The 20,091-nt window shown below is 41.4% G+C and overlaps 1 protein-coding gene across 1 annotated transcript in view; it reads left to right on the top strand.

Annotated features, from left to right (window-relative positions):
* The first annotated feature begins 5,744 nt into the window (after positions 1-5,744).
* Positions 5,745-20,091, top strand: part of LOC149450013 (peptidyl-prolyl cis-trans isomerase-like) — a 38,653-nt gene continuing 24,306 nt past the window's right edge. The window contains exon 1 of the mRNA XM_089692438.1: positions 5,745-5,889. Within this exon, the coding sequence (XP_089548564.1) occupies positions 5,821-5,889 (69 nt within the window). The 5' untranslated portion in view covers positions 5,745-5,820. The remainder of the gene's footprint in view (positions 5,890-20,091) is intronic.

The raw sequence follows: 20,091 nt of genomic DNA, 5'->3' as shown, positions 1-20,091 counted from the left end.
GGACCCATGGGACACTTATAACGCTGACTTGTCTGCTCAGATTGTTTGTGATTGATTGCCATTTCACTGTTCACTGTATATACTTATGAACCGCTCATCGATGAGCCTGTTTTTCGGCTTTCTCTCTTTTTCTTCTTTTACTTTATGTTTACCTATGCGACTTGTTTGTTGTAATATGTTTGAAAAATCAATAAAATTTAATTAAAAAGAAAAAAAAATCTTACATCTGTCCCATTCGGCTTTGATTCAGCTCATCTGAGCACTACACACTTACTTTTATGCAGCCAGCTTGCATGAAGAGGTATGTAGGCTCTAGGGGGGACTTGGAAAAACAAAACACAAAGAAGCACCACAACAGACTTGTAGTGCAGTCGTTTAAAACAACATTTAATAAAAAGCTAATAAAAATACACTCACATTGGAGTAGAGGATGGCAAAACTGCAGGGGATAGGAACAGTGTCTCAGTGAGAGATTTCCAGCCCTGGCCACAGACAGAGTCCTCAGAAGGAAGAAGAAGTTACTCTGGGATTCACAGGAAAACATTCAGAGTCCACTCATCAGGATGTACTCACAATCGTGTTATTAGAGCAATGTATTAACCACTTGCCGCCCAGCCACTGTAGATATACGGCGGCAGGGCGGCACTGGCAGGCAAAACCACGTTTTAAAACGTGTGTTTTGTAAACAAATAGGGGGTGCGCACGAGTTGCGCTGCCGCCCTATCTGTTCCGCCGATCACCGCCGCGGATGTCAGTAGCCAGGTCACAGCTGGTCCTTAGCGGCTGTTTCCCGGTAAACAGTGACAGAGCACAGCTGAAGTAGCTGTGCTGTCTGTCACTTCCTTGTCAGCTCCAGGACGAGCTGATCGAGACAGAAGAGTTTCTCTCTCTCGATCAGCCTTGTCCCGCCCAGCACACACCCCCGCCCCCTAGTAAAACACTCCTCTCACTCAGATAACCCTTCCCTGCAAAATAAAGTTAACCCCTTCCTCCCCAGTGCCATTAGTACAGTGTCAGTGTTTTTCTTTTTGCACTGATCACTGTATTAGTGTTTTTGGGGATGTCAGTGACCCCAAGTCAGTACCCCCCAATGTCAGAATGTCAGCTGCAATCCCGCCATAAGTCGCTGGTCGCTGCCATAAGTCACTGATCGCCGCCATAAGTCGCTGATCGCTGCCATTATTAGTATAACAAAAACCCTAAAAATCCCAGTATCTTTCCCGCCATTTGTAAACGCTATAACTTTCACATAAACCAATTAATTTACACGTATTGTTTTTTTTTTTTTTAGCAAAGACATGTCGCAGAATGCATTTTGACAGAAATTTATGACTAAATTTGAGTTTTGCATTTTTTTTTACTGGACATGTTTTATAGTAAAAAGTCCAAAATATTGTTTTTTTTCCTCAAAATTGTCAGCCTTTTTTTTTATAGCGCAAAAAATAAAAACCGCACAGGCGATCAAATACCACCAAAAGAAAGCTCAATTTGTGGGGAAAAAAAGGATGTAAATTTCATTTATGTACCGTATTGCATGACCGTGCAATTGTCCGTTAAACTAGCGCAGCGCTGTATAGCAGAAAAATGGCGTAAGTTGCAGTATTTATACCATAGTTTGTAGACGCTATAACTTCCACACAAAGCAATCAATATACACTTATTGGGATTTTTTTTTACCAAAAACATGTAGCAGAATACATTTTGGCCTAAATTTATAACCAACTTTGAGTTTACTATATATTTTTTATAGCTGAAAGTAAAAAATATTGTTTTTCTTCAAAATTTTTGGCTTTTTTTTGTTTATAGCGTGAAAAATAAAAAGCACACAGATGATCAAATACCACCAAAAGAAAGCTCTATTTGTGTGAAAAAAAGGACGTAAATTTTGTTTGGGTGCAGCATTGCATGACCGCGCAATTATCAGCTGAATTAGTGCAGTGCCGAGTAGCAAAAAGAGGCCTGGTCATTAAGGGGGGTAAATCCTCTGGAGCTCAAGTGGTTAATGCGTTTCAGGGAAGACATTCCCTTCATCAGCCTACCTAGGGGACTTCCACAATTGCCTAAATATCAGACACCAAATACATATTAACCTGTAGGTGCCAGAAGGGAACTAGAGCTAATGTCAAACAGTGATTCATTCAGTGTTTTACCTCCACAATGGAAAGACTTTAGTATAAAGGTATATGTACCAATCAAACTACCACAAATACATCAGTTACTATATACAGTATATCTTATATCGTACTATATAAGGCAACATACATCCATTATACCCACAAACACATACTTAGTGGGAATAAAGCATTATAAATCATAAATTATAAATCTCAACATATATAAAAATACACATAATGACAATAAAAATTAAAAAATAGGGCCAAATGGATCCACATTCTAGAACTCAAAGGGAACGCCAAAGATTAGTAGTGTGTAGTTATTTTATCATTAGTCATACTCAAATTTTCATAACTAAAACCCTATCAGTAGGACATTACTGTACCATTATCATAAAACATTATTGGCAGCACGAAAAAATATAATCACAAGGAGTCAGATATAATCAATGGCACAAAAATATTGTCGAATGACAACTCTGATGGCACAAATATATTATCAGATAATTGTCAACAAGTCCTTTAGGGTGCAAGATATTAAGCTGGAAAATCCAATAAATCTCCTCAGCCTCATGTCCAATCTGTCGCCATCCAGCAGGTATGAAGGGATCGATTGAATAGCAATAAGGTCCAATTCGCTGGGGTCTTTATTATGATGTGATGTTGAGAGACATGGCATTTTGACAATCCTTTCTCCAAGCTGCTTCCAAAAACGCATGGAGGCAGGGTTCTTCTATATGAGTAGAACCATTAGACCCCTATGGGTGCATTTTGGGGAACATAGAAGAAACATGGAAAAAATATTATCTAAGTGCATTGGGCTTGATTTACTAAAACTGGAGAGTGCAAAATCTGGTGCAACTCTGCATAGAAACCAATCAACTTCCATGTTTTTTGTCAAAGTTTAATTGAACAAGCTAAAGTTAGAAGCTGTTTGGCTACCATGCACAGCTGCACCATATTTTCTACTTAGACTTTCTCTTACATCATAATAAAAACCCCAGCAAGTTGGGTCTTTTTGCTATTTAAGAAATCCCTTCACACCCAGGGGGGACAATTTTGACACAGTTAGTAAAAAATAGATTTAGAGGTTCAAATATAAATTACTGTATCACCCAATATATGGCTTCCATCCAGTAGCAAAAAAATATGCAGACCAAAAAAGAGATTTGTGAAAAGAGATTCACAGAAGAAACGGCTACATTATGGACAGAATGCGATACTCAGAAAGAATTTCCAAATTGGCGATATACACGCCGACCTACAAGGAGGCAGCCATCTTCACATGCCATGAGTCATGCAAAAGCTGTACAGGCGTCATGGAGAGGTCGGAACCCGCGAAATGTCGGCTGATGTAAGCGGTAGTTCCCTGGATCAACACGGCAGTACCTATGAAGGATATTTCTATTTTTTACTACCCATGGCACAGGTGGTGAGTGGACTTTAAACAGGAATAACGAAGAAGGTTTCTTGTTACTTATACTACATATACATCAGAGTGAGAGTACCCAGAGTGACTATCCTCATATTATTTGTCTTATTTCAGGATGGGGACATTATGATGCATTACCTAGATGCAAGGCACACAACATATATTGCAACAGGCGGAAGACCCATTGGGCCTCACTCCATCTCAAATATTAAAGTGGTTTGCAGTCCACATGTTGTGGTGAAGAAACCATATATAGCAGGCCTCTGCTATCTTCGTTTAACTCTCCATCAAGACATCAACAGGGACTCTTGCATCTACAAGAATCTTTGCAACTATTTGCATCTACCACGAGCCCCAATCACATATGCCTATATAGGGTGGTACTGCTTGAATCCATAATTACATATTTGGGGTACTTTTTTCTCCCCCCCTTTCTCATTCCAATTTTTTACCCATATTGCCTTTCATAGGCTTAGGGTTATGTCTCTCTCCATGTGGTAACTGTATTTTGCCTATTTGCATAGCATGTGATATATTATATACCTATGGTACAATTTTTGAAAACACCTCCTACAGGGAGTGTAACCAATGTGCGGTGCTGCAAAGACTTTTAGACTATGGTTGTCACAACCTTTGCAGCACACTTATATCCAGACCGGTCTTGGTGTCATTTTAAATGGTTTTAGGTCTGTGTGTATTGTCTCATACTGAGGTGATGGAAAACCAGGGCGATTGCCCAATTGTCTAATATTAATGTGTAATAAAGCATAATTTTTGGAAATTCTTTTTGAGTATCACATTCTGTCCATAATGTAGCCGCTTCTTCTGTGAATCTCTTTTCACAAATCTCTTTTTTGGGACAATTTTGACCCCTTGATGAGTGGAAACTACCTGCCTGCAAACCAGATGCTCTATGGGTACAACACCAACACAATAGTGCCACCAATTGGAACATAAAATGATCATCAGTCTTTAGATTCTGGTTCCACTGATCTTCCCCCAGAAGAACTACTACCCCTAAGGCCAGTTTAGCCTTCTCTGCAGTGTGGCCCTTTTTAACTATGCCTGCTGCCAACAATAGTTTTGTTACCTGCAACCTCTGCTGGAAGCACATGCACCTAGTACCCACTTTTGGGTTCTACCATAAAGCACAAGCAGTTGACTCAGAAACACGGAAGTTAATGGGAGCTGCAGCTATCCGAGAGAAGGTGGGGACATTTCAGGTTTCCCTCCCCCAAATCCTGCTGCCAAAAGAGTCACCCGGTCCTAGTATTGCTGGCACTACAACTGCTTGAGAGCAGTTGTAGTTCCAGCAATACTAGGACCGGGTGACTCTTTTGGCAACAGGATTTTTGTATGAGTAAAACCAGGTGGAAAAAAACCTCTGCCATTTCATAGCCAGAGCTGCTCCTGGGTGGTAGGAACCAGCTGTCATTGCTTTTCCCAGAAGGACGTCCCTGCTGTCTTCGTTCACTTTAAGGAAATCATGTCTCAGTCGCTGGACTACGCTGTCTGTGGGAGGGTACTTATGACCCCTGGCAATGCATATGCATAGGTATAAATGGGCCCTAAATTTGTAAAGCAAACTTTGTATAGAGAGAGAATCGGATATAAAACATTAATTTCAAAACATAAACTTAAAAAAAAAAAACTTGACACAACTATTATTTTCACTTTAGAAAGAACGCTGTCCACAATGAGACACCTGATTTATATATAGAGACAGACAAATACCTTGGCAGTTATCTGAATACATGTCATTTTCTGCATAGCCAAAAACTTCACATAGTATTAAATCATTTTGCATGACTAGGGGGGCAAAGCAGATTTTAAGTGCTGGCAGTACATTTTTTAAAATAAAAATCCCCATCAAAGTGTCAGACAAAGATATGATAGTGACAATGGATTTGGTTCAGAACCGGGAATGTCCCAGTAAGAGGTGGACACTTCGGGGGCATGTGCCAAAATAATACAAGTTTAGTCATCAGATGGTTCTAACGTTACCAAAATAGCTTTGTCTTCTCTGCCCCTGCTCACCCTCCCTAATCACACAGCATTTGGTGCTACCCACATTATATCTGACAGGATTAGTGAGGAAATATCCTAAGCTAGTATCAAATATTCTTAGGTTCATTGTTACAGGAAAGAGGAGGGAGGTATTATCTGCTATTGTGTGAGACTGACACACTACTGGTAAGCTAAGTATATAAGGCAGTGAACACAAAGCTCCCTGTGCAGCATCTCAGAGGCTTCTGCGACGTGACCACCTTCATCATGGAAAACAAAAGGGTGTTCTTTGACATAACAGCAGATGGGATTCCCCTTGGCCGCATAGTGATGGAGGTACAGTCTGATGAAAAAAGTGATGTTCACTGTTGATTTGAATTTTTTTTTTCTTAATAGTGAGTGTCATATAATTGACTTTGGTGGTCTCAATTTAAAATACCTAGGACATATAACTGGTCATAGACATCACAAAACGATTGGACACACAGCACTAATCATCTCATGATGCCTTCTGTGCAAGCTTCACCTCTAAAGGGCACAGCTTCACTTTCTGCAGACAGTCTTGACACAGGCTTACCTTGGGGAAATAAAAAGTTTATCTCCTTGAGAACAGTCGTGAGGCTACTCTATTGACATAGAATTGTCATCTGACTGCCAAAAAATGTAATGTCTAAAAGCACCTGTAAACCAAATAAAAAAGCGGAAGCAGTTGTAATTGGTCTCATGAGATTGTGGGGTCCAAGAAAAACTGTTACTTGTCTAATTTACCAGTGTGATCAAAGTACATGAAGAATGCTGCCTTATTCTATTAATCACCCTTCTTTAATTATGTTATCTCTTTTTCTATTATGTAGATTATGGAAATGTATTCATTCCGGTAACAAGTATGAATATCACATATTGTTTTTTTTCTTAAATGTTGTACTATCCTTTTAAATTATAAAGCTAAACCTGATTTTGAGGGGAACCAGATTTCTAAGATCATGTGTGAGATAGTTGGTGGCCCATTTCAGATTTGCTCCAGGTCTCTGTACACAACGTATATAGATATATTTATCATTTTTACTCTTTGCTTGCACATTTCTAATGATTTTTATAGTGTCACAATGTATGGAAATCAGACAATTTAAGAAATTACATATTATCACAAACAATAAGATGTATTTTGAAGATTTCTGTATGCAAAATCTTACAAACACAATCTATAGGAAATGTTTAGGTGAGACATAAGAACAGATGCAATTTTTTTTACAGATGAGTAGTTATGTCTAAAATAATTCTACAATATTATGACATGAAGCAGTCAGCTAGTTAGACTTTTAATGGAGAGATAAAAATGTTGGTAAAGCAGCAGAAGCACTGATAATAATAAGTAAAGTAATGATAGTGAAGAAAAAGTGATTAGCTATGCAGCTGGAAACAGCAATGAAGAAAACTGTAAATTTAAAGAATGGTGCCAAATACCCAGGGCCGTCCTTAACACGGGGCAAATTGGGCAGCTTCCCTGGGCTCAGTCATTATTGTGGGGCCCAAAGCAGCTGTCCCTTAAACCTGCGCTTTTCAAGGTTTGCTGGCACTGGCCACGGATAGAGAAGTCAGCCACATTCACGTCCTCTAGTCCCGGCTGCAGCCCTGTCAGGATGGAGTAATCTGTCCTCTTCCGCTCCCCGCACAACTTCAATTCCACTGGGGGGAGCTTCTGCTGCTGTGGAGGCTCCTGCAGGGAGTCTGGGGCCATCTGCCCCTGTGCCCCCCCCCTCCGAGGCTCTACTGTGACAGTGCCAGACCGATCCCATTGCCACACAGCAAGTGCCCCATACCGCCCTGTGCCCACAGTAACAAACCTGACAGAGTCAACTCAGGTGAGACCACATACAGGACACATGCTGGGTGGGCACCTTAACCCCTACACTGCAGTGTTCCTGCACTCTGCACTGATTCACTATCCCAGGGGCTTTTCATTCTAATGTCACCCTACAATAGGAGGGGCCCTGGACTAGAGGTAGCTGTCTTTCTATGGAGGGGCCCCTGGACTAGAGATAGTAGTCTCTCTATGGAGGGGCCCCCGGTCCCTAAACCAGAGGTGGCAGTCTCCCAATGGAGGGGCCACTGGAATGGAGGTAGCAGCCTCTCTATGTAGGGCATCCATAAAGAGATTGCAACCTTCAGTCCAGGGGCACCTTCATTAAGAGATTGCCACCTCCAGTCCAGGGGCCCCTCCATAGGGAGAGTGCTGCACTCAGTCAAGGGGCCCCTCCACAGAAAGATTGCCATGTTAACCACTAGCAACCAAGCAGTGAGTGGTGATGATGTGCAGTAACCTCTAGGAACCAATCAGTGAGTGGAAATGATGTGCAGTAGCCGCTAGCATCCAATCAGTGAGTGGTGATTATGTGCAGTAACCTCTAGCATCCAATCAGTGAGTGGTAATGATGTGCAGTAACCACTAGCAACCAATCAGTAAGTGGTAGTGATGTGCAGTAACCTCTAGCAACCATCAGTGAGTTGTAAGGGTGTTCAGTAATCTTTAGCAACCAATCAGTGAGTGGTGAGGATGTGCAGTAACTTCTAGCAACCAATCAATTAGCAGTAATGATGTGCAGTAGCCTCTAGCAATCAGTGAGTGGTAAGATTGTGCAGTAACCTCTAGCAACCAGTCAGTGAGTGGTAATGATATTCTGTAACCTCAGGTAACCAATTGCTGACTGATCTGCTGCAGTAAACTGATTTTGAGTCTAGTTGCTATTTATGGTATGTCTCAAAGCAGGGGGAGAGCAAAATTAAATGGGGGAGGTCGGGGCCCAAAAAAATGTTTGCTTGGGGGCCAATCAATATTAAAGACGGCCCTGCAAATACCCAGTTTCATTTGGCATTAATATTGGCTACATGCAACCATGTACCTTTCAGTATATGGAAACATTGGAAGTATATAGTTTTTTTTACCAGTTATTTAATTGTGAACACAAATAACTTCAACACCTGCCACAGGATACACTATAAGGCATTAAATCTGTCTTGCTATGGAAAAATAGTGCAGTTATGTGTTGATTAGAAAATCAACAAATGTACTTTTGAATGCAACTTGTGAAAGTACCAGAATTTGTCTTTATGTCAGCTTGTTATTCCCTGCATAGACGGAATCCTACTGGAAGAGAGAGGATCAGCAGTGTCAACCAATCAAGGCTGTTAATCTTGTTTAGGCACAATAGAGCTTTAAAAAAAAAAAAAAAAAAATCTATGTCCAATAGGAAGTGATTGAGGGGGGAGGAGGCAGGGCAAGAGGAGATTGGGTTTAAAGTGAAGGCCCTCTTTAAATACATATGTCACTGGGGGTACAATGTACACAAATAGCTGTGGTTAAAAGGGGTGTCCAGGGGCACACATCCATCCCTGTATGCAAGTTAAAGTGTAGATGTGCAGTTCCCAGTGTACAGCTGCATTCTGTTATTGATTTTAACAGGCAGCAGTAGACAAACACCTGTCACTCACAGATGCTCACTTTTCACTATGTACAACTATCTGGCCCTGTGTGAATGAGCTCTTAATGCCCAACTCCAGGAAGCATCAAAATGTACCATTGCGGTGGGGCTGGGCCCATACTGCAAGGGTTAATTGCTTGTTTAGGTCTAGGGGACACAGAAAAGAATATCTAATTACCCAATCCCCCATGCTACTAGACCTCTCCCCACAGTGTCTTTTCTCCTATGCTACAGTGGTCTAGGGTCCTGACATCATAAAAGGTCGATAGTCCTACACTGAATATAATGATGCAGAAGGACAGTCCACTGCCAGAGTGTGGAGGAGCAAAATTTACCAGGGAAGCAGAGAACAAGTAGGTAACCCTTGCAGTGCAGACATAGCCCCACTGTAAGGGATTATTTTTACCTTTCCCAGAGTTGGGCTTTAAACAAGCCTTCATTCCCCTCTGTAGCGTTACGTATTGTGGAGAAATTTATCTTTAAAATTCACAAAAGCAGCACTGAGATCTTACCTTTTACCTATTACATAAAATTGCACTCAAATCTTGATAAACTTTGGAGTCATTGATTTGATCTCTGAGAATTATTACTGCTTATTAAGAGTATGTAAATCCTTTAATGTCCATTGTATAGGCACAGGTGCACTTTAATGTATACACTGAGATAATAATGCATGTTAGGTCCACATATATTTGGACACAGACACAATTTTCATACTTTTGGCTCTGTATGCCAGCAGAATAAATTAAAACGAAACAATCCAAATGGATTTGAAGTGCAGACTTTCAGCTTTAATTCAAGGGGTTGAACATAAATATCAAGTACATATTTTAGGAACTGCAACCATTTTTATAAACAGTCCCTCCATTTTCAGGGGCTCAAATGTAATTGGACAAATGAATATAATCATAAATAAAATGTTAATTTTTAATATTTTTCTGAGGATCCTTTACTGGCAATGACTGCCTGAAGTCTGGAACCCATGGACATTACCAAAGACTGGGTTTCCTCCTTTCTGATGTTTTGCTAGGCTCTAACTGCAGCTCTCTTTGGTCGTTCTTTGTTTGTGGGTCTTTATGCCTTTAGTTTTGCCTTCAGCAAGTGAACTGCATGCTCAATTGGGTTGTGATCAGGTGATTGACTCGGCCATTGCAGAATATTCCACTTCTTTTCCTTCAAAAGCTCCTGGGTTGCTTTTGCAGTTTGTTTTGGATCATTGTCCATCTGTACTGTAAAGCGCCATCCAATCTACTGCGTTTGGCTGAACTGGGCTGACAGTATATCTCTAAACACTGCAAAATTAATCCGGCTGCTTCTGTCACATCATTAGTAAACATCAATGACCCAGTGCCACTGGAAGCCATGCATGCCCATGCCATCACACTGCCTCCACCATGTTTTACAGATGACGTTGTGTGCTTTGGATCATGGGCTGTTCCAAGCCTTCTCCACACTTTTTTCTTCCCATCATTCTGGTACAGATTAATCTTAGTTTCATCCATTCAGAGAATGCTTTTCCAGAACTGGTCTGGCTTTTTTAGATTTTTTTTAGATGTGGAATATACTATATGTTTTCTATAAGGGTTTAATCATACAAGAAAGGTTTTCCTTGGCAAGGAACGATGTATTATTTTGTACTCTATTTTCTGTTTGGGTGTTTTACCACACATTTCCTATACATAATCACACGTGAAATGCACAGACTTATGTCAATGTACAGCAAAAGTATCACACACAGGCTCAAAATCCTTACCTGTGGGAGCAGCACACTGGTTAAATGGTTAGCACTTCAGCCTGGCAGTACTAGGGTCATTGATTCAAATCCCAAACAAGGCACCACCTGCCTGGAGTTTGCATGTTCTCCCTGTGCCTGCGTGGGCTTCCTCCGGGTACTTGAGTTTCCTCCCACACTCCAAAGACATGCTGGTCGGTTAGTAGGATCCAGTCTAAATTGTCCCTGGTATGTATACATATGAATGTAAGTTAGAATGTAAGTTAGATTGTACACCCCTAGAGGGTTAGGGACTGGTGTGACTGTGGCGCTATATAAGTACCTAAAATAAACTGTAGGTAATATACCATTTTTATGTAAATTACACCAATGGCTGTCCAAAGTATCACCTAATAACCTCTCCCCCCCGACTTTAAAGATATAGTTCACCTTTACCAAAAAACTGCCTATGCAGATAAAGCAGATCCGTAGATGAGACAAGCTGTGCAGCTTTGACCAAAATTGAATAATTCCCTTGCTATAGGTGTAGGCCATTTACGTACCTCATGAAGCCAGACTGGAAAACTCCCTTGATGTTGCTAAGAAAGGCCCAGCTATTACAGTTTGCCTTCTTTCTCTCACCTGATGCAACAGCATGAAGGTGAAGGGTGAACAGTAATAGCTGGGCCTCTCATAGCAACATCCTGGGAGTTTTTCAGCCAGGCTTCATGAGGTACATAAATTTCCTGCACCTATAGCAAGGGTATTATTCAACTTTAACCACTAGCCTACAGGGCACTTATACCCCCTTCCGGCCCAAGCCAATTTCCAGCGTTGTCACACTTTGAATGACAATTGCGCGGTCATGCAACACTGTACCCATAAGGAAATTTTTACCATTTTTTTGAGACAGATAGAGCTTTCTTTTGGTGGTATTTAATCACCTCTGGGGTTTTTCTTTTTTCTTAAACCAAAAACCACTGAAAATTTTGAAAAAAACCCATTTTTCTTAGTTTTGTTATACAATTTTGTAAATAAGTGAATTTTCTCCTTCACTGATGTGCGCTAATAAGGCTGCAGTGATGGGCACTGATAGGCTGCACTGATGGACACTGATAGGTGGCTCTGATGGGCACTGATGAGGAGGCACTGGTAGGTTGCACTGATGGGCATTGACAGGTATCACTGATGGGCACTGAAAGGCAGCACTGATACATGACACTGATATATGGCACTGATAGGCAGCACTGACTGGCACTGATAGGCGGCACTGACTGGCACTGTTAGGCAGCACTGACTGGCACTGTTAGGCAGCACTGACTGGCACTGATAGGTGGCACTGATTGGCATTGATAGGTGGCACTGACTGGCACTGATGGGTGACATTGAAAGGCAGCTCAGATGGACACTGATATGTGGCATTGATGTGCACTGGTATGCAATGATATGTGGCATTGATGTGGCACTGATGGGCACTGGCACGTGGCACTGATGAGCACTGACTGCTGGCACTGACGGACACTGACAGGTGGCACTTCTGGGGCCACACTGATCATCAGGGCACACTGATCATCAGTGCCCTGATGATCAGCGTACATGTCCCCTCTGCAGAAAGCCGATTACCGCCTCTCCTCACCTCTCGAACTGTCAGCGTGACAGCTTGAGAGGAGAGAAATGCCGATAAGCGGCATTTCCATGTTTACATGTGATCAGCTGTGATTGGACACAGCTGATCACATGACCGAGCCGACATCTTCGGCTCTTTCCATGATCCACTGTGTCCGAGGGAAACAGCGCACCGGCGATCGCCGCGCTGCGCGCTCCGTAAGCCGCGCATGCGCAGTGAGAATGGAAGGAAGTCATATGATGTCCTATCAGAACGAGAGAACCACCTTGCGCCCGTCGTTGTACTATATGGCAGGCGGAAGGTGGTTAATCAAAGCTGCACAGCTTATTTTTATCTACAGACACCCCTTATCTGTACAGGCAGTTTATTTCTTTAAATAAACCTGTGCTTTGCCCAGTATCACTTGTCTCTCTCTCTCATATCCTTCACTCTCCTGGTGCTCCGTTTATCTGCCGGAAGTGAAGAGAAACACCAGGTATTTTGTGGCAAAGGAGAGTATATAATTGACTCCTTTTCCTTGCCAATGATGGCAGGTATGTATGGGCAGGTAGAGAGTTTTCAGTCCAGTGTAATATCCAAATTGCAACTTGAAGCTCATAGAGGACCTCCTCTCCTCCTTCCCAGTGGCTGAACAGAGCAGCAGGAGAGTAAGGGAAGGAGAGCAGATGCTGCTGGAAGATGAGGAATGTACGTAAACTGGTGTTGATGAGCAAAGCTAGCAGTCCTTTGCCAATAAATACCTGCACCCAAACCAAAGGATCCAGCACTATTCTATATCCCTATGTTTGAATACACACTACGTGACACATTCAGTATCACATTACAAATCACACGTACTTATGTCCAACATGAACCAACATGACTGAGGATTAGAAAAAGAGCCATCTGAAAAAGAACTCATGATCTATAGAAAACAGTCCTATAGAGAGAAGCTGTGTAAATTGCAGTAGCGCTGAAGTAACACATAACTGAACACTGAGACTCCTATTAATAGCTTCTCTGACTGGTGCATTGATTAATAGCAGTAGGACCTGGTATAAAGTCAAAGCCTCGCAAGCTCAATCCCAAATCTGCAATGCAGAAAATGCCCAGCACATTAATGCCTTTAATACAAGGAAAAAAATAGATTTTATCCTGTCATCTCAGCTAACCTTCATCAGGGAACCCCCAGAGGCCTCCTAATCCTTGAAATAATGGAAATACCCTCTCTACAAAGGATCAAAGAGATGACAGGATGGGCTGTTATGATACCTTCACGTCTTGTATCAGTTACACTTTACTAATAAATTGTAAGCTCCTGGGGACAGATTGCTTATCCCCTTTTGTTTCATCTAGCATTAGCATAGGTATTGCATCCCTCCCAGTATCTAGAGCTATGTGTCTGTACTCTGTGTCTTTATATATATATATATATATATATCATTATGATGTGGAATACACTGTTACTGACAGATCACATACACTCAATATAAATACAATCTCAACACTCAATACAAATTCAAAAAGGTATAGGCCTTGTGTATAAGACTATAGAAAAGATGTACTAACGGTATTTTCCACAGAAACTGATTAACCTCCCTATCTATCTTCTTAGGGCTCCTGGGCACAAAATCATATTTGGCTATCAATCAGTGCCTGTCACCATTGTCCTCAGAGCATGCTCTTTTGTAATTCTGCCCACTACTTGCCATATTATACCATGTATCACATCATGTGCAGCCAATGTGCCCTTGCCTATATCACCATCTTGAGACTCAGCCCTGTTATTGCACCTCACCAATGCACTTAGCAATTAAAGCAGAAGGACACTGCATCAGAGCACCACAAATAAAAATGCTATTTATTTCATTTTTATTATTCAAGGCAAACTCACCCATCCATCCATGTCTCCATGCTTTATTTTTCTGAGAAATCACTTTGAAAAATTCCTCCCTAGCATTTCTGACCATGGCCATCTTAAGTAAGGGCAGATGATTAATGTAGGATTTACTTACTGGAGTCCATCTGCCCTTAGCTCAGGCATTCAGGCAGGAGGGTGTGCTTAGCTAAGAAAAACCCTCCTGAAGACTCCTAGGATTTATGACATCACATGCCAAGGCATGGAAACCAGGAAGTAACTGAAGAAATGTAAAAAAAAAAAGTTTAAAATAAGTAAATATAATATACTTTCCTATCTATTTACTAATGCTAGCAGCATAAGGATTACAAATAGTCATTGTTGACTAAGAGAGTGAAATTCCACTTTAAACAATCCAATTTGTGTCGTTCTTATACTCTTCTTCAAAGCCAGGCTTCCCCTTGCACTGCCTTGATGACGCCTATTGTTCTTTGGGACACTAGCATAGCCTTTACAGTGCCAACAAAATGATCAGAAGATGCTGGTTTGGCCACTATAGGCAACATACAGTAGCTCTTTCAGGCACTTTTAGACATGTTTGCTTTATTTAAAAAAGCGAATGTGTTATAGCAATTAAATTCCATGTCTCATTTTCTTATTTGCACATGAAGCCTTACTTTTAGTATGGTGCAGTTTTACAGACTCCTCTTCTGTACTGAAATTGCTTACTCTGATATTACTGCACACTGTAATACTATTACTAGGCTGCAGCTAGAAGGAACTCTAATGATTTGTAGTATGACTTTAGGAGACTAGCAACCAACAAGCTCATCAGGAATGAGCAAGTGGTCATTATGTGTTTTCTGTTATCCTCTTGATGCAGGTTCATTACACTTTGTTTATGCCATTTTTGTTCAGTTCTGTGTTTGTACTGACATTCACTTTCTCTATTTAATATCCTCTATGTTAGTAATGGTAAAACTCTAACACAAATTGATACACTTTTTCCATGTGGTCTGTGCTGCCACTAAGAGAAAGTAATTATCTGTACAATGTGATCCATTTCTGTTTGTCACATTAAACTTGGAATGAGCTAGTGAGCAACATGTGTTTTCTGTTCTCCTCTTGACACTTAGATCACCGATAGTCCTGTAATGTCAGCATCTCAGAGTGTGCATTTAAACCCTGACTGTTCCTGGCCGATCACTTTAATTCATTAGGTTTCAAGTCTCTCAACTGTGAAGGATGAGCATCACATGTGGGTGTTAACTAGCATCAATTCAGCATGCAAATACAGCCCGCCTAATAATGCTCACTCCTCCAGACTGACACCCATCCAACAAGATATTTGATATATTTCCTTCCAAGAGCCAGCTTACTGCTTGTATCAGGATGGAGTGCTCTGGATAGGGGTACTGAAGTACGGCACTTTTGTTTTCAAGAACCTATGTACAGCACCCTGCTGGACCTTTAAACTAGCCTTGATCTGCCTGCATTGCATAAAGACACAGAGACGCTGTCACAGAATTTAATATTAGACATATAATGAAAATGGAAAAGTTATATTTAAAAATGTGGATGGCATATCTGGTGGTCATGCCCGAGGCTGCTTCGTTTTTGGTCTCGTGTGTTTGGCCTCCTTTTCACCTTGTTCCATCTTTCTATACGACAGGATTTTCGGTATGCTTTGCTTCATTGTCCCATACCGGGCCTCTTGGCTCACCAGCAGAAGTTGGCTTCCTATTTGTTTTTGTGGGCCTCTAGAACAATTTCTCAGGCCTGGAAGAGCCCGTTTGTCCCTCTTCTGGGGGTGCGGGACAGATGTTGAGTATCTGCAACAACTCCCAATGTAAATTCTTGAAAATATGGGAGCCGTGGTTGCAATATACCTTTCCCATGCTCAACCCCGGCTAGCCTGGGGATGTGATGTTGTTCGGCTTTGGCGTTCTTGGATCCCTGCTCTTGGTTTGGCTATCCTTTTTTCTTTTGTACTCCTCCTTCCTTCCCCCCCTTTTTTTCTCTGTTTTCTTTGGTGTCGCAGTGGCTAGGTGCCTATAGTCTGAGTTATTATCAGTGTTATATTTATGTTTTGTTATTTAAGTGCCATTGATGGCCCCTGCGTGGGCGTATCTTTTGCCCTGTTGGTGTTAGAGCACTGATTTCTCTAATTTCTAGTTCCTCTATGTGCAATTGATAGCCCCTGCATGAGCGTGATTTGTTGCTTCTGTGTTAATTGTTATAAATATAAAAACCATTGAAATACAAAAATGTCGTTGGGATGGGGGGGGATCAGGGAAGGCAAACTATAAGCAGATTATACTTCATCTTTAATTAAATAGTGCAAAAAGCAATACCCCATAGCAATCAATCGCATTTCCCATTTCAGTCAGTTACAATGCTCAGAACAAACACAAAGACTGTACATGGATTACTATAGATTATCTGCACTTCGCACAAGACTCTCCTACCATCCGGGTTTTAAAAATCAGACTCAGAATGTAATTTAATAAACACATATAGGTAGCATACTGCTGGGGCACCAGGGGGATATGATGACGTTGTATACTAAAGATTGCTATGGGATGGTGGCACGTCACAATATAGGAACAGATGTCACTTGATTATAAAGAGGGACAAAGGAATTACTTCCCAAATCTGATTAATCCTCAACCAGCCTTACTGGAGCCGCTCCCTCCACTGTTGGCATGCCGGTCAGGAACTCATTACTGATGCTGGATTAATGTGGCAGCATTTACAGTGTTAAATGCAGCTCCTCTGTACAGCTGTGTCAATTTTACAGTGCATGCAGTTTTATATAGCTTAACAAGATCTGTGTCAGAGGTATGGAGTCTCTGAATGAAATGTATATCTGCGGTACCTCAGCTGTTCTCGTTATTTTTCTGCAGCAGTTGGGCACACTGCGATGTCTGTCACCCCAGGGAAGATGGCTGATGATGTCATCGCAGTGCGTGGGTGCAAAATATAGGACAGCAACACCAATTCTAGCAAAGTAAGACACAATTAATTCATTACCGAGTATATATCCAGCTTTTCTTACATACTGCATGCTGTAGGAGCAACACGTTCTCCTCCGACTAATAAGCATATAGGATATATAGAAGTGATTCATTAAAAGGAAAGAATAGTGTATTGTCAGTGAACGAACACTCTTACTGTAGCTATTGCAATGCAAGCTAAAGTGATTTTTACAGGACACATGAAAAAAATGAGCTACCTCCTTGCCTCCTTCTGAAAATGATATTTATCTCAAGAGGTAAAATAAAAGAAATTATATTATGCAATATATATGTAAAGCGCTGTGTAAATTGACGGCGCTATATAAGTACCTGAAATAAATAAATAAATAATATTCATTAATTTATTGCCACTCAGTCAAGATTCCCAGCTCATTGCATTTAGCACTGTTCATTTTGGTATGGTGTGATTAAATTTGAAAGCCTGAATTATATAGAGTAGGGGTCTCCAAATTGCAGCCCATGGGCTGAATGTGGCCCTTTGCTTACCTTTATCTGGCCCTTGGGGCACTATTCCTTCCACTGACACCAAAGACAGGGCACTATTCCTCCCACTGACACCCACGATGTGGCACTATTCCTTTCACTGACACCCATGATGGTTCGCTATTCCTGACACTGACGATGGGGCACTATTCCTCCCACTGATACTGAGGATGGGGCACTATTCCTCCCACTGACACCTATGATAGGGCACTATCCCTCCCACTGACACCAACAATGGGGCACTATCCCTCCCACTAACACCGACCATGGGGCACTATTCCTCCCACTGACATTAACGATGGGGCACAATTCCTCCCATTGACACCAAATATGTACATTTTTTTACTCCCACTGACCATGAAGCCTATGGCATGGCTTACTCCCATCAATGCCATGGTATTATCTACTCCCACTGGCCATAGTCTTGCCCCCCTAAAGTTTGGAGGGCAGTAAACTGGCCCTTTGTTTTGAAAGTTTGGAGACCCCTGCTATAGAGCATCAAGAAAAGTGCAGGTTTACTGTCACCTACCTGCATGTGGAGCTTGAGATGGCAGGAATGGCCTCTCTTTCTGCTCCAGTCCAAACACCCCTGAGTTGGAGGAAACAGAACATAGGGTTAAAGAAGTGGCACAAATGCCAATACTGTAATTAAAGAGTTTGCACATAATCTATGTGCCTGTGTGGGTTTCCTCCGGGCACTCTGGTTTCCTCCCATACTCTAAAGACATGCTGGTAGGTTAATTGGCTCCCGTCCAAATTGGCCCTAGTATGTGTATGAATGAATGTGAGTTAGAGACCTTAGATTGTAAACCCCTTTAGGGTAAGGACTGATGTAAATGTAGAATATATATATATATTGCACCCATATACATACAGTGTATATATATATATATATATATATATATACACACACTGTATGTAAAGTGCTGTATTAATTGTCAGCGCTATATTAGTAGCTGAAATAAATAAATAATAAAACTGGCACTGGAACTCGAGAATGGCATTTCCAAGCAGACTGGAGTATCAGGCTAGTGTGGGTCATTGAATGAGATGAGGCAGAAAAAACAAGCCAGAGTCAGGAGAGGAGGGGATACAAAACTAGTAACAGGGACTGGTTAGGTCAGCAACTTGCGGTCAACAAGGTAACAGGACAGCAGGCAGAATCGTAAGCCAGAACTGATGAAAGAGTAGATTTGAGCAGACAGGTAAGCCCTGGTTCCCAATACTGCGAATTGTCATGTGATTTGACTGCATGAAAAATCACATGCAATGGTCAGCAATGGAACTGTTCTAATGTAATCGACTTAGAAAAGTAGTTCCCGCACTACTTTCGCCGATTTGGTGCATGATTTGCGTAGACATCTGTGCATGAAGTCGCACAGATGTCTAGCAAGTTGCACCCCAAGTCGCACTGCCATCCAACTTTGAAATCATGCGACTTCAAGTGAAATTGCACGATTTCAAAGTCGATACAGTGTGAACCAGGGCTAAAAGGACAAGCCGTCTCAGTAAGAGGCGTAAAAAAAGAATGAGGTTGCAGGATAACAAATCAAGGGTAAACTGCTGAAGAGTTTTGTGCACTAAGGTCTAGTAGGGCTCAGCTTTAAATAGCCTGTTTGGTGCCACTGCTATTGGTGAGCGTGCTCGCATGTTCACACACATGTAACAATATATACAAATCATATGGTGCAAACCTCAAGTGCAAAAACAATACAGAAAATTAATTAAAACTAGCAGTGGCGCAAACAATTATAAGTCCATATAGTCCATATCATTTTGGAAGTCCATAATCAATAATCAGTAAAAAGCACACAGTAGGCAGCTCCACTAAGAGACTGAAATATATCCCTGTAAAAAGAAAGAGTAACACAAGGGGGCGCCACTAAGTGCAGTATTAAAAGCAATTTTAATAAACCATAAGTATTGCACTCACATGATACCAGAAGTAAAGAGCATTGTGTGACATAGATAACTCCGACATTAGGGATCACAGCAGCTCCTAAGTTTATATATCTATGGCAGCATGGGGGACCAGACACAGCCAGAGGGCAATCCAGACTTTCACACTTCACAGAAGGCACCAACTTCCGAAATTGTCCTGAGAAGCGGAAGCGGAAGTGACGTCAAGGACCATCGTGGACCGCACGACCGGAAGTGGAGTCAGGGGAGGGAGGATCCGTACCCTAGGTGACGTGTTTTGGAGCACCAATTAGCTCCTTTATCAGGTTTGATAAACAAAAAGTTAATTTATTTCAAAAATTCAATTCAAAAAGTGAAACTCATATATTATATAGATTCATTACACACAGAGTGATATATTTCAAGCATTTATTTATTTTAATTTTGATGATTATGGCTTATAG

This window comes from Staurois parvus, unplaced genomic scaffold (genome assembly GCF_062004578.1).
Source record: "Staurois parvus isolate SC_StPar_1 unplaced genomic scaffold, SC_StPar_1.0 ptg000586l, whole genome shotgun sequence".
Lineage (NCBI taxonomy): Eukaryota > Metazoa > Chordata > Amphibia > Anura > Ranidae > Staurois > Staurois parvus.
This window is presented reverse-complemented; position numbering and strand designations above follow the sequence as displayed.